We start from the raw sequence: 23,095 nt of genomic DNA, 5'->3' as shown, positions 1-23,095 counted from the left end.
TTTGAATCCAAAAATGTTTCATTTAGCATCAATTTAGTCCCACAATGAGGTCAAAGTTAAATAATTAACGAAATATCCTACATAACAACAGTACAGGAACAAAATCGATAATCTGGAGAATAAGTACAAGCTCCAGAGGCAAAAAAATCAACTGTTGATGCATTAATACATTTATTTATTATTTTTCTTATAATATAAATAAAATATTTTCTATAGAACTAGAGAGAATGATAAATAAATGTATTGATGTATCAACGGTTGATTTTGTACCTCTGGAGCTTATACTTGTTCTCCAAATTATCGATTTTATTCTTGTATTGTTGTTATGTAGGACATTCCGTTAATTATTTAAGTTTGACCTCACTGTGGGACTAAATTGATGCTAAATGAAACTTTTTTGGATTCAAATAGGACACTTTAAACCTTAAGGACTAAAATAGAATTATGCCCAAACATAAAGGACCATTTTAGTACTTTACCCAACTAAATAAAGCTTACGCATGCATATACATATATGTATATATATGACCGAAGCCAAAGAAAGAAATAGAATGACTTGTATACATGTGTATATATATACAACCATAGATTACCTAGGCATGGTACCTAATCACTCACTTCATATCAATCTTCATCATTCAGTCTCATCATTCATTGCATGCAAACAGTGAGGAAGAGAGAAGAGTGACCGAGAGAGAGAGAACCGTAATCCCACCAAACTTCTGGCTTCGATTTCTTGCGATCTGTAACTCTAATAAAAAAATCTAATCTGGTAAAAGTGTTCGTATCTTCCTCCTCTATACGTTGTCGTTACTTTTGTCCGGTAAAATCTCACGGTGACATAGCTCCTCTTCCCCTTGAGTTCGGCCAATTGAAGTTCTAGGAGGCACATACGATTTTTGACGCTTTTCTCTTCAGCAGCTCGGTCAGAAAGTTTCTCTAGAGCTTTTGTTGATTTTGATTTCTTACGGAGGTAGGGGGTTTTATTTTAAAATTAACAGTTTTCAATTTAGGATGCCCAAAAGTATAGTAAATAATTATAATGTTATTGAGTTTAGATTTTTTGTTGTGAATGATTGACTGTGTTTGTGACTAAGTTTTTGGTTATGAGAGTGAATGAAAATTAATTTCTTAATTAGAAGTAGTAATTTTGAGAGTTTATAAATGATTTTACAATGATTGGAATCATATGTTGATTATTTAGAAACTAATCGATTTAAGATTATAATAGATGAGTGAATAGGTGGTGATGCAGAGGTGTAATTGATTATTTGGTGATGCGGAGGTATGTGTAATTAAACGGTGATGCGGAGGTACGTTTAATAATGTAGGTGATGTGGAGGTGTGGGTATGTAATTGGTGATGTGGAGGCATAATAAAAAGAAAGGAAATGAGAACTAATGAAGGAAATAGATACTTAAAAGGAAAAGAATGAGAAATAATGAATAGATACTTGAAAAGTGTATGTTAAATAGGTCTTGTGCCAAAGTGCTAATGCGGAAGTGCCCGCCTGACTGATAGCCTAAGATTGCTAATGCGAGAATGTCTGCTTAACTGATAGCAAATTGTATGTTGAATGGGCCTTTGTGCCAAACTACTAATGCAAAAGTGTCCGTCTAACGGATAGTCTGAGATTGTTAATGCAGAAATGTTCACCTAACTGATAGCACTGTTTCTTACTATGATGCACATTAAAATGTTATTATGATGAGGCCTAACTGACACGGGTAACCGTGATACCAAGGTGTCTAACTGACATAGTAAAGGAACCATATTCAGGGTTCACTCCGAGTAACGTCGGGTTGCGGGTAGATAACCGACGCATGAGCTCATGGCCTGCCTAGGAAAGGCATGCATCGTATTGTTTGCGCATTCGCATTTGATTGTGGTTGTTTATCTTGTTTATTTGTGATTGTATTGTTGTCTTGGTGACTTGCTTGTATGCTTGATAGGACATTTTACTTGTGTTGTGGACTTAATAATGTGGTGGGAGCTGATGTTTGTGGTTTGAATTTAGATATATTATTTGCGATGCTGGCTTATTTAGATATTGCGATAATTGAGGAATGTTGTTAAGAGATGAGGAATTGTTAATGTGACGAAGATTTTGTTTAAGTAATGTGATTTAAAGAAAGGATTTTACACGGCTTTAGGTAAGACTTAAGAAGGATTTCAAGGGTTTAATAAAGAAAACTGTTTGGGATCATGAGTTAACTATTTGTATATTATTCTGTATATTTTTACGGTATTGGCTATCTGACAAACCCCATTTGTAGGGTTTATCTTGTATTGAATTTAGGGGATTTTATCACCTTTTACCCACATTTATTCAATGAAATAGCATGGTTTTGTATATTCTCCTTTAATTGTGCTTAAGAGTGAAAACATACTTTTTAGGACTTAAAATAGCTAAATCTAATTCTCCTTGATTCCATTAGATGCCTTGATATGTTTGTTAAGTGATTTCAGATTTAGGAGGCAAAGATTGGATCAAGGGAATGAAGAAAGAAAGCATGAAAAGTTGGAGAACTCATGAAGAAATGAAAGAACCGGAAAGCTGTCAAGCCGACCTCTTCGCACTTAAACGACCATAACTTGAGCTACAGAGGTCCAAATGATGCGGTTCCAGTTGGGTTGGAAAGCTAACATCCGGGGCTTCAAAATGATATAAATTTTGCCACATGTTGCTTCGCGTTCAAGGGCGCGCGCGCGCAAAGTGCGCGCGCGCGCCGATTCTGTCCTTGCCCACTTTAATGAAATCGTCCCCAACGGTTTTAGGAGCCTTGTGGGCCCAATCCAACTCATTTCTGATGCTATTTAAGTCAAGTATTGAAGGGGAATCAACATACTTTAGATACTTTTGATCATTAGCTTAGTTTTAGGAGTTAGAGTTAGTTTTAGAGAGAGAAGCTCTCACTTCTCTCTAGAATTAGGATTAGTTCTTAGATCTAGGTTTTAATCTTTGCTTTCTTCTACTTCTACCTTTCAATTTCTTGTTGTTACATTCATCTTCTTCTATTCTTTTGTTGTAATTTCCTTTATGTTGTTCTTACATTTTGTTGTAGATCTAGTATTGTCCCTTCTACATTCTTCCAATTCAAATAAGAGGTAATTCATAATAATTGTTCTTCTTTGCTTTTCTATTGTTGATCTAATCGTCACTATCCCTACTGAGGACCTGCGAGGACGACGTTCTCACCCCCCTACAGATCTTCTGTTTCAGCAACAAGCCTAGGAAACCTTGGTGCGAAGCCATGATTGAGCATCAGAGCTTTATGTAAATATATATCCGTATTTTCTGTAGTTGGTTTAGTCTTAGATTTTCCCCTTGCCATTTATTGTCTTTGATTTTTAGATGGGCAGGACTTGTATTTGAGAATCTTGGAATAAGTCTATGTATATATTGCTATGTGAGAATATATATATATATATATATATATATATATATATATATATATATATATATATATATATATATATATATATATATATATATATATATATATATATATATATATATATATATATATATTTGTGATTACGAGCTTTAAAGTCTACCTTTCATTTTCTTAATTACAGTTTCGGTTTGTATTCGCAAAGGCTCAATATTAAATGAACATAGTATATAAATAAAGGAATAGAGGTAAGTAGCACTCGAACTTTTAGTGCGATCATGAGGTGCTAAAAGTTAGGGTGTTACATTATCCCTCTTAGATGTTGATTTGGAGAAATAGGTTCTGTAGACTGTCTTTTGGGCCTTTTGGGTTTTTGTATATATGTATATATCCTCTGGCCGGTTTTAACTTCGTGAGCTGGGTCAGAAGCTTTATTATCTGTATCTTGAAACTCTTTTTTATATATATTCATGTTTAGTTTACTCTCATCCTGTTTTGCGTTAACGCTTTCGAGAGAAGCTGCGCTTTTCCATTTAACATTTTGTTTTATCTTTCCTTCAAAGACTCCTAGATAAATCTTCTTTTCAACTATATTATATATAATATTTTATTTTTAGAGGTCGTAGCGCTCGCCATCTCTGTTTTACATCCTAGGTGTAAAGCTCTGTGTGGTAGGGTGTTATAAGGCCCTTCTTCATTTGAAATTAAATTCTCACCTAATAAAACCAAACTCCCACCTAATGCCGCTAATATGTCTAACTACTTCATTCTCCTGCTACGAACAGAAAGCTAAAAAGAAAGACGCTATGGGCATTAATGGGTTTCAAGGTGAGAAACTTGTTGCTACTTCTGTCCTTGTGGTTCAACCACTACCCCGAATATGATATCAATTCCTCCCTTTGGTTCAAATCCCACCACTAAATCACTCTAGCTGCGCTATTGCGGTATGTATTTCTAGCTATTGGGGTGGGGTTCCTGGTTCTTGGACACTTGCTGCCACTTTTGGCATCTCTTTTCGGCATATGGAATTGAGCTGGGGAGGCAGAGTAGTGCACCAGGATGGGAAGAGAACATTGGAGTTTTTGAGCACTGCTATTGTGTGGGCAAGGATGTTCCCTTCACGAGGAACCCAAGTGAAGTTGTAGTCAGGGAGATCCAATTGGAGAGATTGGATATCATGGAGGATAGAATCAATTTCCCAGAGCTCCGCTCCAGACTTAATTGCTTCAATCAGGGTAAGGCAATCTAATTCAATAATTACCTTTCCCCTTTCTAGATTCTTCACTAACAACAAAGCTTCTCTCATTTCCCAGGCTTCAGCCATAGTGCTTGAGCTTACAAGGATATTGGAAGCAAAACCTCCTCTGATTTCACCCCTCAAGTCCCTGATCACTACAGCTATGGCTACTCTATTTGTGCTCTCTGAAATAACTGCATCGATGTTGAGCTTTAGCCACTCCTTGGGTGGGGATCTCCACTTGACAGGTATTTTGTTTCTTGTTCTCTGAATTTGAGATGAGATGCTAGCTGTTTCTTTAGCATTGTTATAGCTAATTTCTTGAAATTTAGCATAGAAGATGGTATCCATTGGGTTTCGTTTAGAGTGGTTAAAAATTGCATCATTTCTTGTTTTCCATATAGCCCAGATTAGGTGCCCAATTCTGCTCCATTTTTCCTCCTTGTTGTTTGTTTGTTTTGAGTTGATTTTTTTAAGAAATCCTTTAATCTAGTTTTTCAATAATGTTACTCATAATTTTGTTGGAGTACACTGGATTCGGGCTCCAAACCATGTTGCTCTAGTCCATTCACACCATAAAATAGCATGTTCCGCAATCTCAGCCTCCTGAAAACAAATCGAACAAATAGGATTATTAGTGATTTTTTTTAACAAATTTTCCTTTACCGGAATTCTGTCGTTGACTACCTTCCATATGAACATCTTAATATTTTGTGGTACTTGCATGTTCTAAATACCTCTCTAAAGATCATTCAACCCTGTGCTTGTTGTTGCTGTGGCTTTCGCTTCTCTTTTGTCCTCTCCTTATTTTAAGGGCAGTAGTATAGTAAAACAATCAAAGGAAAAAGACTCAAAGGTAGCTAAGGACACGGTATTAGAAGAAGAGGATGAAAATATTCTTCCTCCATCTGTTGCAAGGACATCATCCTCCCACAAGTACTTAATGAATGGCATTGTAAAAGACATCTTACAAGAGTTTGTGAATCTCATTAAATAGATGATCAACTCGAGCCAACAAGCTAGAAAACCAGCTATTCAAAACGAGAACTCCTTTAGGAAGTCTCAAAGCCGAGTTGAAGTGCTGCTCAAATACATAGCTTCCTTGGAAGATGACCAAGCAATGTTTGATCAAGAAGATGATCCTCTTGGAACTGAGGATGAGGGATCTAATGTCTAGCCTCTGTCTGATGCTGATGCTATTTAAAATCCATTTTTTTCTGAATACTGGTCTTCAGATTTTATTGTTTGAATACTATTTATTGATGGATGACTGTAATAGTCGTAGGAACTTAACTTTGACGCTGACACAATTACCTATTTTGCACTTATGATTTGCAAATTGAACTATTTTTTCTGTAGGTTTTCCTCCTTTATAACAAAACGGGAAGTGTTGTGAAAATGAATTGAAATAGTTATGTTGAAATTGTTATTATGCTTGAGACAGGATGCTGTTTCTATTTTGAAATTGTTTTAAATTATCATTTCCAGCTCTAATTATGCATATTGCTCTGATGGTGAATATTGATTATACTTGCTTATTGATCATAGCTATGCTTGGTATCTGAGTTTTTGACTAAGTAGCTCTGACTAATATTTGTATCAAGGCTGTTTTGATGGTGATTTTTGAACAAATAAATTGCCTTGCAAATGTTGGCTAGTGATCAAATAGGTTCCCTAAAATATAAAACTATTTGTAAAATTCTTGGTTGTTTGGTACTATTTCCATGTAAAGATTGTTTATATCAGGTTGAGAAAGATAAACATTCAGCGGGAGCTTCAAATCAATGGAAACATAAAAGGAAAGTTCCTAAAACTCCTCTCATTTCTTTTCAATTCATTTTATGGTGTTTGTCATCAAGAGGAAGATTTTTGAAGTTAAAGAACTAACAACATTTTATAGATGATGACTAAACATTATTAATGGTTAAAAAGCCAATTATGTGCTTGATTATTTTGTTTAGTGTGCAGAAAATTAATTTAATTAAAACTAGTTCAAGATGCAATAAAACAAGCCCAAATTGCATCTGGCGCACATACACACAACTCAAAGAAACAATTGTTCATCACAACAACAAATTTCCTTCAGAAATAAAAGAAATGATTTAGGCCTCAAATTGATGAAGTGAGCCCATATCCATAAACAAGCCCAAATGGTGGTCCAAGTTGCTGCATGCATAAGGCGGGATTCGACTCCTAACACTTAGCTTGTTTAAGTGAGTGAATGGATCACTCGACCAACTCAAGTTGGTTAAATAAAACAGAATTTGATACATAGAAAGAGTATTTAGTAACCAATAATAAAAGTCGAGCCATTCATAATCTCGATTCTACATTGTGTATGTGATTCTCTAGCATATTTGTTTTTGTAAAAAAAGAGGCAAGTAGTCCGACCCACAGAGGGAACCCACAACAACTATCCCACTAGGTCCTCCTTCATTTGAAATTAAATTCCCACCTAATGCAACTAATATGTCTGACTACTTCATCTCCTGCTACAAACAAAAAGCTAAAAGAAAAGATGCTATAGGCACTAATAGGTTTTAAGGTGAGGAACTTGTTGCTGCTACTGTCCTCGTGCTTCAATCACTATCCCGAATATGACATCAATTCCTCCTTTTATTTCAAATCCCGCCATAAATTCACTCTATCTACTCCACTGTCGTATGTATTTCTGGCTTGTGGGGTGGGGTTCCCGCTACTTGCACACTTGCTACCACTACTGGCATCTCCTTTCAGCAGATGGAATCGAGCTGGTGAGGGAGAGCAGTGAACCAGTATGGAAAGAGAACATTGGAGTTTTTGGAAACATAGACAAGACAATACAATACAAGGAATACACAGATAAGAAAAACATATACATCAACTAGATCAAATAGCATATAGGTAACATTAATCAAGAAGGCAAACCAAATACAAGATGCACACCAAAACAATACACACAAATACAAATGATGCAAGTCTGTTCTATGGCCATTGAGCTCATTTGTTGATTAGAAAGCCATACCCAACACATCCGATAGCTAACCCGGATATGGAACACCACAATACGGAGCAGGTGGGACTAAACCGCAAACCTTGCATCTTAGCTGCTTAACCCGGAGCAAGTGGACAAATTGCAACCCTTGCATCTTACCCATGCGATGTTTGCAAATCTCAACCCGGAGCAAGTGGGACAAAGTCTCAACCCTAGCATCTTATCTAGGTGTCTCAAACATTTACCTTGAGTAAGTGGGACAAGCCACCAACCTTGCATCTTACCTAGGCAGGTATTTAACTGCTTAACCCGAAGCAAGTTGGACGAAGCCTAGTTTCAATCTTTCATAACTTTCTCTAAAAAATTTCGGTTTCCCTCATCTTTAGATGGTTTTATAGGTATTTTGACTAGTTTTAATTTAAGACAACTTTTATTCAATTCCGAACTCTAAATGCCATGTTATGTCCTGTCAAGGTTAGTTGAAAACTGGTTTTTACCCAAATATTCCCTTTTGCTATTTTTCAACTCAATTCTATTTTATTCAAAAACCACTTACAAACCAAAGCTCCTCTACTCCCAATCATCAATTTCCAATCAATCCAAGCCTAATTAACCCAATTATCCAATCAACCAATTATTCCCAACAATTTCCATCAATATTCAATATTAACAATCTAACAATTCACTCAATTCCATAATCAATTATAATATTCATATATCAAAATTCACAACCAAATCATTAATCATCCCATTCTCATACAATAATTCACACCACTTACCTCAACATACCTACTAGAGGATTTCTCACCCTATCACGGCCTCTGGCCCAATATCCACATAAATCATCATCATAATCAAACATTCCATAATAATTTAACTCATAATCATACTCATACACATATCCACTCAACTAATCACAATCACAATCAAAATTCGTTCAATTCTATACTAGGGACAATTAGCCTAAGTATTCACATAATTTTATATAATGCCCACTCGAAACTAAAACCTGTACCTCTTAGACATCAATATCTCCAACACTTTAATTTCCTCTGGGCAACTCCAAATTCCACCAGTTTCACACCAAGGTGATTCATGAATCCAATTTTGCACCAAAAAATACCAGGCTAATTCCGCTTCACCCCAAAATCAATCCATACAAGCTCTATTCCATCTAATAAAAAAATTTTCACATAATTCAACATAGGTTTTTGCATGTAATGAGAAAATTGGAGGATTGAGATTTTTTACCTTAAACCACTCAAATTTGGGATAGAACCCACATGGAATCCATACTAGAGTGCCCCTAAAGAACCAAAATCACAATTTTCTCAATATCCATATAGCCAAAAACGTGAAATTAAAGGAAATAAAGAACTGGATGAGAAATTTGAGGTTCCTTACCACTTTGTTTTGATAGAAACAAAGAGGATTCTAAGACAAACGCATGACTATAAATGGCTTGTCAATCAGAACTCCAAATTGCAAGTTATGATGATTTAAAATCAATGGTGAATAGTGGCAAGGGCACTCTTTTCCTCTCTTCCTAGCTGCACTCTCTTAGTGTAAATGGGGAATGTGGCTGAATGAGAGGTGTGGAGGGTGTTATAAGTGTGGGCTTGGGCTGAACATGGGCCCGATTCAGTTGTTTTAGCCCATTGCCCGAAATTGGGCCAAAACCTTTAAGATTAGTGTTTTAATTTGTATCCTAATTATTTTTACCTTCCCAAGTTATAAATTTTAGTTTCTTAACCTTCTTCATTCATAATTAATTATCTCACTTGTAGTATTGGACAACATTAAACTGGTACAGTTATTTTAACGCTGGTACACATTTTTTCCAAAGTAGTTATATTTTCGCGCTCAATTTAATTTTCTTAATTTAAATTTTACCTTTAAATTTCTAAATTGTAAATTCTAATATTTTCACATATCCCTAGCCAAGGTACCATGTTGGTTAGGTAGTGACCCTCAATTAGAAACAAAGTACTAGTTGGAAAGAGAACCTCAGTCAGAGTAGCGCATTGATTGGGAAGAGATTTGGTAAAGATGGGTGTCTGGCTCCAATAAACTAGAAATGTTTAAAGTGGGGATGCCTACCAAAAAGTTATTTTTCAGTCAGGCGCATACTTGTGAGTTATTTCTTGGGTAACTGATAAATCCACATTTTATGATATTTATTTGCTTTAATTGGGTGGATTTTATTGACTTCTCTTATATTTATTCACTAAAATAGCATAGTTTTGTGGATTCTTCTTAAATTGTGTTTAAGAATGAAAACATGCTTCTTAGGCCTTTAATTAACTTTAATTCTATTTGATGCCTTGATGTGTTTGATGAAGTGGTTTCAGGTTTACAAGGCAAGTATGGATTGAAGGAGGAGGAAAAAGCATGCAAAAGTGAAGAATTCATGAAGAAATGGAGTTTGGAGTATTTTACCACCATGCGTACACACAATCATTCATGTATAGACACGTTTGCAATTTTTACGACCATGTGTACGCACAAGCATTTATGCATACGCACGTTTGTAATTTGTACAGCCATGCGTACGCATAGTCAGGCATGCGTATGCACGAATGCAATCACGTGAGTTCAATTAATGCAACACGTGGATCGCGATTTTTGGCCTTCCAGAGCCCATCCAACTCATTTCTAAATCTATTTGAAGCCAAATTCAAGAAGGATGAAAGGGGAGAGCAATTAGGTTTAGTTTTAGAACATGCTTTAGGTTATATTCTAGAGAGAGAAGCTCTCTCTTCTCTCTAAAATTAGGGTAGAATTAGGTTAGTTTTCTCTTAGATTTAGATTTTTATCTTGTCTTGATTTAGTTTTTCTTACAATTTCTTGTTATTACACCCTTGCTCTCTTAGTTTCACTTGTTATTTCCTTTATTTTGTTGCTTTTGATCTTATGAACTCTTGTTTATTTTGATTTATATTAATGCAATTTGATATTTTTTTGTTTATTGTTGTCTAATTGAGTTGTTATTATTGTTGTCCTACATTAGGTAGCTTTAGATTTTACTATTATTGCACTTTTATGATGTTTTCATTTTATGCCCTCCAAGTGTTTGATAAAATGCTTGGTTTGATTTTAGAGTAGATTTTTAGCACTCTTGGCTTGAGATTAAGGACTTAGGTGCCTTGATGCTATTGATATCCAGTGTGATTGGTAATTTAGGGTTGTTAGTTGGTTTTAGGATCAATTATGTCAACTTGACTTCACCCTCCGATGTTAGAGGAAAACTAAGTGGAATTAACCCTTTGTAATTACCATGTTGTAGTCAATGATATAGATAGGAAGCCTTGACTCTTAATCCTTGCCATGAGTGCCTTTTAGCATTTGATTTCTTTGTTTGATCTTTACTTTCTTGCACTTTTAATTTCTTATTTCATACTATCAAAATCCCAAAAATATCTCATAACCAATAATATGCGCACTTTCCTGCAATTCCTTTGAGAGACGACCCGAGGTTTAAATACTCTCGGTTTTTATTGGTTTGATTTAAGTGACAAACAAAATTAAACTTTGACTGAGGGTTAATTATTAGTTTGGATCTATACTTCGATGAGATTTTTTTTGTGAAAATTTTGAACTGACAACTTTCTTCCGTCAAGTTTTTGGCACCGTTGCCGGGGAACTGCAAATGTGCACTTGTTATTGGTTATTGTTAATATGTTGATATTGAGAATAGCTTTATTTTTTTGGTTTGTTTGATAGTTTTTGCTAGTTTTAGGAGTTTATTTTCCTTGTTTTTTTAGTACCTTTTGTTTTTATTCTCTCTTTTTATTATGAATTCTCACCCTTTTGGCTATGAGATTGGTTCTAATTATGTTGTAGGAAATAAAAATTTCAATGAGGATTTACATCAAGGATTTGGAAATAAAGGATGGGAGGAGCCTTAAGCATATGGACAATCTTTATGGCAACAACCTCCTCCGGCATACTATGAGCACGGACCATCCCATGGTGTATACCAATCAAATGGATATGGTGGATCTCCTTGTGGCTATCAACCACAACCACCATATACCTATGAACTCCCTCCTCAATATTGTTCTCAACCATATTCATAAGCCCCATACCACCAAATACCTCCATATGATCCTAACATATATCCACCATACCAACAACCATATGAGTCATATGAACCATACTTAGACCCACCACAATTCCAACATCAATACCTCCAAGAACCACCACCTCTATATACACCACATCCATACCCTCACCAAGATGAACCACCTCCCATATATGAGAAATTTCAATCACATGATGAATTCTCCTTTCCACCATAACCCTCTATGGAAGAATATCCATATATTTCGATCCAAGAGCAATATGATCCTAATTATGTTAACCAAGTGAAACAAGAGCCAAGGGATTGCCTCATGGAAGGAATGGATCGGATTAAAGCAATCATGATTCTCAAGGAGCAAGAGGAAGCCCAAAAGAGGCACGAAGCTATCATGGGTAACTTTTCCAAAATTAAGCCAACTTAGACTCATGGGATTCATGCCACAAACAAATCATTTCCACGGATGAATGTAGAGAATCAACCCAAGAGCGGAGCATGAAGGAGATTTTAGAATCTCAACTTGATAACAAGGAGATGGAGTATGTCTTGCTACAAGTGGAGTAAGTCAAAATTATTGAAGAGGAAAAAGTGGTTGAAGATCTAGGAGAAGTTGAGTGTGAGGTGGATTCCAAGGTTGTAGAACTTTCTTCCATTGAGCTTGAAGTTGAAGTTGAGGAGGATAATTCGCAACCTCCAATGCATATTGTGAATGATCAAATATTGGAAGAAGTTGAGCAAGCGACAAGCCCCACCATTGAAGATGATTCCACACCAACCAATGTGCTATTTGAGATTGTTGAACCTTTCTCATTGTGTTGTGAAATTGACGATAAGGAGGACTGTACACACCCTCCAACACATGTCTTGAGCAATGAGGAATGTGTAGAAGAAGTTGGTGAATAAAGAATTGAAATTGAGGAAGGTTGTCAAGAGGTGGAGGTAATTCAAGAAAAGGAAAAAAGAGTTGCAATCACCTTGCCAAAGCCTGTTGGAGCCTCTTTCACTAAGCAACCATCCATTATATCATTTGAGTGGTGAAATTCATATCCTTAAGCTTTATTGTCCCACTTGAATATGGTTTGCTTGAAACGGATGGTCAACTTAGGGTTCTTTGTGGATTGAAGAGTAAAGGGGAGTTGTATAGTGGTTGGCGTTATAAATCTAGCTTCATTAGGGTCACACTTTCAAGGTCTAAGTTTCATGGTTGGTGGAATGATCAATTGAGTAAATTTTGAAGGATGTTTGGGTATTTGAATGAGGATTCTAAGTACTTATCAACCGGTTAGAATTGTGATGATCAACTTGAAGACGGGTGTAGAAACATATTTGGGATCCCTTGATAAATCCAACAAACCATATCTATTATCAAAACATTTATAAATCTGAAAGCTAACCAGGTTCAATATCAGAATCATTTTCAACTCTCCATTCGTTACCAATAAATCAAACCAACATTTTCTCAAACTCTTTCCAATGGTTTTAAACCCAAGTCATTCCTTATCTTAGAAGTATAAGTCAAACTTTTCAATATTAAACCCTTTTTCGATATGTGTAAATATGTAAACCAAATATTTTCTCAACATAGAATCATTTCTCAAAATAAGCTTATAAGCCAGATTTTTCAAATCAAAATCACTTTTTTTTTGTATATTTTTACAAAAATTTGAACAGAACCTCCCTTTAAAATTCAACTTCACCACCCTTACGAGATCCTTCATTTTTTCAAAAATTCACTAGTTTGATTCTACAAACATCAATACAGCGTGATTTTCAATAATCAACCTATTTTAACTCAGTTTAGTAACCAACATTTCAATTCGATAATCAATACAACAATATCCAGATCATATTAACATATTCCACAAACAACAATTCCCAAACTAGCTTGCAACAATGCCCACTATTATCAAATAAATCTCAGATCAATAACCAAACCAAGAAATTAACATGACTAGAAATTCCAGCAACAATCACAGCCTTACTCCAAACTCAATTCATATTTCAGTTTAACAAACAACACCAATTAAACACTATTCACAACCACAATTCAGCCAATACTCATCATAGTATACTACATACTTATAAATTATTTGTAATTATTCAATAAGCCTTTCTGGCATTCCTAAATTAAAATTTTTAATTTTGAAACGAACCCGCTACCTCAGTTAGTCGAAGCCCACAAAGCCAAAAGTGTCTAAAAATCCTTTTCTCTTGGCCCGAATTCAACGACATCGAATCTGACCATTTTCCGTAGCAGTGACAGCCATAGAAGCATCGTACACAATAGTAACTCAACCCTGAGACATTAACGTCGGAAAATCCTCAATAAATTATATCAAAATGCTAACAGCGAGAGCTTCAAGGTAAGAATAACTTACTGTACCGAGAAAGGACCAAGAACCGAGCAACCGCAGCTCCAACAGTTGACTTCGACGACATCCGCATCATTTTCCAGTGACCAGGCATGGCGGGCATCCCCTAACAACAATTCAACAGTAGCAAGGGTGGCGGAGGTAGCCCTCCTTCTCACATGCAACATCACCAATGTCCACCATAGTCACCATTTCCTCCCAGCCATCCCAACGGTGACGGCAGCAACAGCCCAGCTGCAGAGGAGGCATGGCAGCATGAACCAGATTTCTCATTCACATTTGTCTCTCTTTCTCTGTGAAACTGATGAGCGGATAATTTATACGCTTTTTGGCATTATTTTTAGGTAATTTTTAGTAGAATCTAGCTACTTTTTGGGATGTTTTCATTAGTTTTTATACAAAATTCACATTTCTGGACTTTACTATGAGTTTGTATATTTTTCTATGATTTCAGATATTTTCTGGCTGAAATTGAGGGACCTGAGCAAAACTCTGATAAGGAGGCTAACAAAGGACTGCTGATGTTGTTGGATTCTGACCTCACTGCACTCGAAATGAATTTTCTGGAGCTACAGAACTCCAAATGGCGTGTTCTCAATGGCGTTGGAAAGTAGACATCTAGAGCTTTCCAGCAATATATAATTGTTCATACTTTATTCGAGATTAGACAACGCAAACTGGAACTCAACGCCAGTTCCATGCTGCATTCTGGAGTCAAATGCCAGAAACACGTCACAAACCAGAGTTAAACGCCAAAAACACATTACAACTTGGCGTTTAACTCCAAAAGAAGCCTCTGCATGTGTAAAGCTCAAGCTCAGCCCAAGCACACACCAAGTGGGCCCCAGAAGTGGATTTTTGCATCAATTACTTATTTTTGTAAACCCTAGTAGCTAGTTTAGTATAAATAGAACATTTTACTATTGTATTAGGTATCTTTGGATGCTTAGTCCTTAGACCAGGTCCTTTTCCCTATTTTCGAATTCATATGCCATTTGTGGAGCTGGCCATTTGGTCATGCCTGGACCATCACTTATGTATTATCAACGGTGGAGTTTCTACACACCATAGATTAAGGGTGTGGAGCTCTGCTGTACCTCGAGTTTTAATGCAATTACTACTATTTTCTATTCAATTTAATTTATTCCTATTCTAAGATATTCGTTGCACTTCAACATGATGAATGTAATGATCTGTGACACTCATTATCATTCTCACCTATGAACGCGTGACTGACAACCACTTCTGTTCTACCTTAGACCGAATGCATATCTCTTGGATTCCTTAATCAGAATCTCCGTGGTATAAGCTAGAATTAATGGCGGCATTCATGAGAATCCGGAAAGTCTAAACCTTGTCTGTGGTATTCCGAGTAGGATTCAGGGATTGAATGACTGTGACGAGCTTCAAACTCGTGATTGTTGGGCGTGATGACAAATGCAAAAGAATCAATGGATTATATTCTGACATGATCGAGAATCGACAGATGATTAGCCGTGCTGTGACAGAGCATTTGGACCATTTTCACTGAGAGGATGGGATGTAGCCATTGACAACGGTGATGCCTACATACAGCTTGCCATGGAAAGGAGTAAGAAGGATTGAAGGAAGGCAGTAGGAAAGTAGAGATCCAACAGGGACAAAGCATCTCCATACACTTATCTGAAATTCTCACCAATGATTTACATAAGTATTTCTATCTTTATTTTCTGTTTATTTATTATTATTATTCAAAAACTCCATAACCATTCATTATCCGCCTAACTGAGATTTACAAGATGACCATAGCTTGCTTCATACCAACAATCTCCGTGGGATCGACCCTTACTCACGTAAGGTTTATTACTTGGACGACCCAGTGCACTTGCTGGTTAGTTGTGCGAAGTTGTGAAGAAAGTGCTGAGTTAGTAGATGCGCATACCAAGTTGAATGTCATTATTAGAGATCACAATTTCGTGCACCAAGTTTTTGGCGCCGTTGCCGGGGAATCAATTTCGAACAACAATTTCACAATTGTTTCCAGACCACAATGGTGCCAAGTTTTTAATCTGGCAACAACACCAAGTTTTTGGCGCCGTTGCCGGGGATTGTTCGAGTTTGGACAACTGATGGTTCATCTTGTTGCTCAAATTAGGTAAATTTCTTTTTGTTCTATTTTTGAAAAAAATAAATAAAATATTTTTTTCAAAATTCTTTGGTTCATCTTGTTGCTCAAATTAGGTAAATTTCTTTTTGTTCTATTTTTGAAAAAAATAAATAAAATATTTTTTTCAAAATTCTTTCAAAAAAAATTTTTCCTTTTGTTTTTGAAAATTATTCTAAATTTTTAAGAATGAATTCTAGAATTTCATGGTAACATGTTGAAGCCTGACTGTCTGTAAAGCCATATCCAAATTCTTTTGGATTGAGGCTTCCACTTGTCAACATAAAAGGCATGTATTTGGAGTTGGATGAAGTATCAGTTGTTGCATGCCTGATTTATATCCTAAAGCTGGCTGACTATTAAGCCATGTCCAATCCTTGGATTGGAGCTTTAGGCTAACATTGAAAGATTCCTGGAATTCTTATTGAAATTTTTGAATTTCTTATTTTCTTTTTCCTATAAAATTTTGAAAAATATATACAAAAAAATTATAAAATCATAAAAATCAAAAATATTTTGTGTTTCTTATTTGAGTCTAGAGTCAATTTTTAAGTTTGGTGTCAATTGCATATTTTTATTTTTCAAAATTTTTTTTGAAAATTCATGCATGTGTTCTTCATGATCTTCAAGTTGTTCTTGGTAAGTTTTTTTGTTTGATCTTGATGTTTTCTTGTTTTGTGTCTTTTGTTATTTTTCATGTGCATTTTTGCATTCATAGTATCTAAGCATTAAAGATTTCTAAGTTTGGTGTAAAGGGGTTAGGGTTTGTGTTTTGGGGATTTAAGGTTTTGTGTATGAAATTGGGGATTTTGGGTAGTTTAGTCATTTTAATAAAATTAGGGTAATTGAGTAATTGAAAACTAATTTTAATCTAATACTAATATTTATAAAAATACTATTTAATTGTCAACTTACGAGTTTATTTTCAAATAAATACTCTAACTCAATAATCAGAGATAATTAAGTTAATTTTCTTTAAAATTATAAAATAAAGTTAAAACTTTAATTATTCAAATTAAAACATATAAAATCATCTTTATTTTTTTATTATCAAAGCTTTTAAAATCAATAATAAGAAAGTACCCAAATAATATAAAAAAAATCCTGAAAGTATATTCTCGAATAAATAAAATAAATTATTAAATAACAATATTTAGTTTCTGAAAATTTGGGGTCTTACACCAACCACCATACAACTCCCTCTTACTCTTCAATCCACAAAGAGTCCTAAGTTGACCATCCATTTCAAGCAAACCATATTCAAGTGGGATCATAAAGTTTAAGGATATGGGTTTTATCAATTCAAATGATATGATGGATGGTTGCTTAGCGAGAGAGGCTCCAACCGACTTTGACAAGGTGATCGCAACTCCTTTTACCTCTGCTTGAATTACCTCCACCTCTTGGAAACTTTCTTCCAATTCAATCTCTTCCTCAACAAATTTTTCTAGCTCTTCCCCATCACTCAAGTCATAAGTCGGAGATTGAGTGAAGTCTACATCAACATCCAATTCAAATTCCATGAGGGAAGATTCAACCAATTCAAGGAGATCAAATGTTGATGCAGAATCATCATCATTAAGAGAACTTGTTGCTTGCTCCATTTCTTCTAATTCTTCATTCATAATATGTCTTGGAGGTTGTACACTATCCTCCTCAACATCACTTCTAAGCTCAACAGAAGAAGGCTCTACAACTCTAGATTACTCTTTGCATTCAACATCTCCTAAGTCTTTAACCACTTCTTCCTCTTCAATAATTTCGGCTTCCTCTACTTGTTCTAGTATAAATTCCCACTCCTCATTCTCCACTTGAGTTTCCAACCTCTCTTTCATACTACGTTCTTCCATCGGTTCTCCACATTCGGTCATGGGGAGTACTTTGAGTGCTTAAGCATTGGGAGACAAAGTTGGTTACTACCTTGGTCAAGGTAGCCATAAATTCTACTTCCTTTCTTTAAGCTTCACATCGCTCTTGAAAAAGTGAAATGAGTGTCATTCATTAGTGTTTAAGGTGGAGAGGAGAGTTCATTGTTTAGGAGAAAGGATTCATAATTAGAAGGTGGTTCATATTGGTGGGAGTATTGAGGTGGTGTATATGGAATTTGTGGCTCTTGGGAGTATTGTTGTTAGAATGGGGCTTGTGAGTATGGTGAAGAATAATGTTGAGGAATTGGTTCATAATTGTGTGCATTATGGTGTGGATTGTAACTATAAGAGATCAGAGGAGATTGTTGCCATGAAGGTTGACCATAATCACATTGAAGCTTTCATTTTCTATAACATAGTTGTAACCAAACACATAACCAAAGAGATGAGAATTCATAGTGAAAAGGGAAAACAAAAACAAAAGCTAATAAGAACAAAGTGAACTAAGTCTTACAACTGGCAAAAACTAACAAAGAAACCAAAGCAACTATTCACAATATTAACATATATACAATAACCAATAACAAGCGCACATTTGCAATTCTTCGGCAAAGGCACCAAAAACTTGACGTGAGAATTTATGTCTGTTTGGGGGAATTATGTAATGGAATTAAATGTGACTCACTTAAGGCAACATGTGACCAACGATTTCTGAAGAGAGAACCTTCTAAAATTAGAGTAGAATTAAGTTAATTTTCTCTTAGACTTCACTTTTGCATATATCACATCCCCAGCAATGGTGCCAAAAACTTGACAAAGAGAAATCGTCAGTTTAGAATTTTCACAAAAAAATCTCGTCGAAGTATAGATCCAAACCAACAATAAACCCTCAATCAAAGTTTCTTGTTAGAACTTAACAAATACATTAAGGCATCGAATGGAATTAAAGTAAATTAAATTTGGCAAATTAAGGGCCTAAAAAACATGTTTTCAATCTTATGTGAAAATTAGGAAGAATCCATAAAACTATGCTATTTCATTGAATAAATGTAAGAAAAGTTGATAAAATTCACCAGATTCAATACAAGGTAAACCATAGAATTGTGGTTTATCAATCTCCACACACTTGAACAATAGCATGTCCTAATGCTAAACTCAAGAAAGACCAGAAAGGGGTATCAACATTTATTTAAAGTAAACTACCTATATGCAATACACGCAACTACTTGGTCAAAATAAATCAATTTCCAAGAATACATATATAAACATAAGGGCTAAAGCAAGCACAACCAAGTAAAATCCAACAATTGATTAAATTTATTGAAAAGAATTTAAAACTTGCAAGATAAGCAATAATAACCGGTGAAAACATAGAATTGAGCAATCGAATCCCTCACTCGATGTGTATACACTCTAATCGCTCAAGTGTAGAGGGTTGATTCACTCAATTCTCCTCTAATCATGCTTTCTAAGATTTACCTTTCATCTAACAATTAACAATTATTCAATGCATACATGCAATTATCATGAGGGCTTTTTCAAGGTTGTAATGAGGTTAGGGTAAGGGTAAGGATGCATATGGTCAAGTGAACTTGAAATTTGAATCTTTGATTAACTTAAACTCTCACCTAACATATATAACAACTTATACAATTCAAATGCAAACCTAACTACTTATTCTTTACTTTTTCATACACTCATGCGTTTTCTTTTTAATCACAACACATATGCATTGTTATTATTACTTTACTTTGGGACATTTTGTCCCCTTTTTATTGCTTTTTTTTCTCTTTTTGCTTTTCCTTCTTTTTATTTTTCTATTTTTTCTCTTTTTTTCCTTTTTTTTTCAAAATAAAATATATACAAGAGCATCAATGCATATGGTTTAAACATTTAATGCATGAGTATTTACCCAATTCTCAATATCTTCAACAAGAATACAAAAAAATGTACTTTTACCTCAACCAATGTTCCCAAATTTTTTCACACTTGAATGATACACATTCTCACTAGCCTAAGCTAATCAAAGATCTAAATTAAGGATATTTATTGTTTTTCACTTAGGGGTAGTAATGTGCTAAAATAAAGAACAAAATGAGATTAAAATAGGCTTACAATTGGCTAACAAAGGTGGATAAAAGGATAAGGCCATTTGGGTAAGTGAGCTCAAATGAAATAAAGGCCTCAATCATGTATATGCATTCATACACAAAATAATAGACATAAAGAATTAAACAAATCAAAGATTACAATCATAGAAAGTGATTAACACACACAAGAATGAAAATAGTGGTAAATGTGATGTAACCACACAATTAGGCTCAATATATAATTCAAGCAAGTTTTATGAAAAATATTTTAACTCAAATCAATTTTTGGAATTCCCTATAGATAAATTCCTTGAAAAAATTCATTATTTTGACTAAGCTTATTATTATTATTATTATTATTATTATTATTATTATTATTATTATTATTATTATTATTATTATTATTATTATTATTATTATTATTATATGAAAAGAAATACAATAAACTAAGAAAAATACAAATAGAACTCTAAAATATATACAAACCAAGAAAAATGCAACTAAGAATTCTAAATGACAGTAATAGCAGAAAAAAATATGAAATGTGAAAGTGTTTAGATTGGAATTTTTCAACCAAAATTGGCCGATTGGCCGGACGACCTCCCCACACTTAAAAGTTTGCACCATCCTCGGTGCATTCAATGATGAGCAAGGGAATGCGGGGATTTCACGGAGTGCCACCTTCAGCTGGTTGGTGCACGAAATCGACTTCGCACGTTTCGCACAGATAGACCGGCAAGTATACCGAGTTGTCCAAGTAATACCTCAGGTGAGTGAGGGTCGATCCCACGGAGATTGTTGGTTTGAGCAAGCAATGGTTACCTTGCAGATCTTAGTTAGGCGGATAGAAAATATAGTTTGTCACGAAGAACGCATAAAAACAAATAAAGAAAGTTAGAAATACCAGATTGATTATGAAAATAGTAATGGATAATTAGTTAAGGCTTTAGAGATGCTTTGTCTTTTTGGATTAACCTTTCTCACTGTCTACTTCAATAGCTTTCTGATTCATTCAATGGCAGCCGTAAGTGATTAACTCATGTCCTCTCATCAAATTAACCTCCTCTACTACAGCAATCCACCATGTGAAGTGGCTCATGTCCTCTCATCAAGCCACCTCTAGGTTTCTCACTGTATCAGAAGATGAAGCTCTAAGCAGTTCACTTCCCTTCACGATCCTACTCAAGCTGCCACAGACAAGGCAGATCTTCCGGATCAGAAAGTGTTGCTTCTCTGACTCTAACCTTAATGCCACAGAGACCTCATGCACCCATAGTCAACGGAATTTCATGTCACGTTATCCAACGGGAATCCACAATGCAATCTCTAACTTTAGTTCAATGCTATTCGGGTCAGGAATCACACGGAACCCATGTAGAACAAGGGTGATTGTCACAGATCACCCTCAATTCATAAGATGAAGAACGAGAATGCATAAGAGAATAGAATCAGAATTGTAGTGAAATAGAACAGTAATATTATTAATCTATGAAACTCAGTAGAGCTCCTAACCCTAAATTTGGAGGTTAGTGACTCATACTGTACAAAAAAGTAATGAAAAACGTGTAGAGTGTCCAAGAGCTCCTTAACAAGGGTGAACTCTTGTCTATATATACTAATCTAATAACTAAGGATTATAGAAATAAGATAGAATAGACTTGTAATGCGAAAATCCACTTTTGGGGCCCACTTAGTGAGTGTTTGGGCTGATCTTGAGTGAAATCCACGATCTAGTACTCCCCTTGGGCATTGAACGCCAGTGATGGGCTCCCTTTTGGGCGTTAGATGCCAGCTGCTCCCTTTTAGGCATCCAACGCCAGTTTTGGGCCTTTATTTCCGAAACAAAGTATAAACTATTATATATTTCTGAAAAGCTCTGGATGTTAGCTTTCCATATCAATTGAGAACGCGCCATTTGGACTTTTGTAGCTCCGGAAATGCTCCTTCGAGTACATGGAGGTCAGATCCTGATAGCATCTGCAGTCCTTTCTCTGTCTCTGAATCAGACTTTGCCAAAACTACTTAATTTCAGTCAGAAAATACCTGAAATCACATGAAATGCAACAACTCGAAGTAGAATCCCAATAATGTGAATTTTTCACTAAAATCTATGAAAATATAATAAAACTTAAACAAAACATAATAAAAACTATATGAAAATGATGCCAAAAAGCGTATAAAATATCTGCTCATCACTGGTGGATCAACTAGCTATTGCATGTTCTTTCTTCTGCTTCCCTTTTTGCTTATGGTGGGTCATCCTAAACGATAAAAAACAGGATAATAAGTCGAGTAAATACAAAAGCAAGGAAGCATAGATTGTTGGAATGAGGTAAGAATCACTAAAATGAAGTGAGTTGATCAGTTTGTGACATTAAGAAAAATAATATGTGAGTTCTAAGTTACGCGCGGTTTAGAACACACATTAGCGTTGAAAGCTATGTCACAATTACACAAAAAAGTATGCACTTCACTCATTCTAGTGTGTCTGAGATACCTTAAAGGAAACTTGTAGGTTAAGATAAACAAACAAGTAATAAAAAAGCATGAAAGCATTCAAGCAAGTATCAAGTGATTGTGAAATGGATAATGAATGGAAATTGGTTGATGTGCAAGGAAACTTAATGAACAAAAGAAACTATAGAAATCACACATCAATCAATGACACACTTAAAATTTTTTTTCATCACCTAATTGACATGAAGTGGAGAACACGGGTGCTATGCAACTTAGAAAAAGAGATATATAAGGTAAAATCAATCACATAGCAATCATGGTCCATATAACTTGAGAATTTCAAAAAGATATCCTTAGGTGGGCTTAAATCCAATTTCACAATTCCACAATATCGATGCACAAACATGGTGATGTAAATAAAAATCAACATAAGCAAGCATCACCTAACAATAAATGCATCAAAATAGAAGCAAATTTT

The 23,095-nt window shown here is 35.1% G+C and overlaps 1 protein-coding gene across 1 annotated transcript; it reads right to left on the bottom strand.

Moving 5' to 3' along the window:
• Positions 1–4,353: 4,353 nt before the first annotated feature.
• Positions 4,354–4,983, bottom strand: LOC112771005 (uncharacterized). Its single transcript, XM_025815574.1, has one exon. It carries the CDS (start codon positions 4,981–4,983, stop codon positions 4,354–4,356), a length of 630 nt encoding a protein of 209 aa, XP_025671359.1.
• Positions 4,984–23,095: the final 18,112 nt, after the last annotated feature.

Source organism: Arachis hypogaea, chromosome 1 (assembly GCF_003086295.3).
Source record: "Arachis hypogaea cultivar Tifrunner chromosome 1, arahy.Tifrunner.gnm2.J5K5, whole genome shotgun sequence".
Lineage (NCBI taxonomy): Eukaryota > Viridiplantae > Streptophyta > Magnoliopsida > Fabales > Fabaceae > Arachis > Arachis hypogaea.
The sequence above is the reverse complement of the archived record's forward strand: the minus strand, read 5'-3'. Positions and strand labels throughout refer to the sequence as shown.

Coding starts and splice junctions, on each gene's coding strand:
- LOC112771005 (XM_025815574.1), bottom strand. CDS start 4,983: ATGGATACCATCTTCTATGCTAAATTTCAAGAAATTAGCTATAACAAT.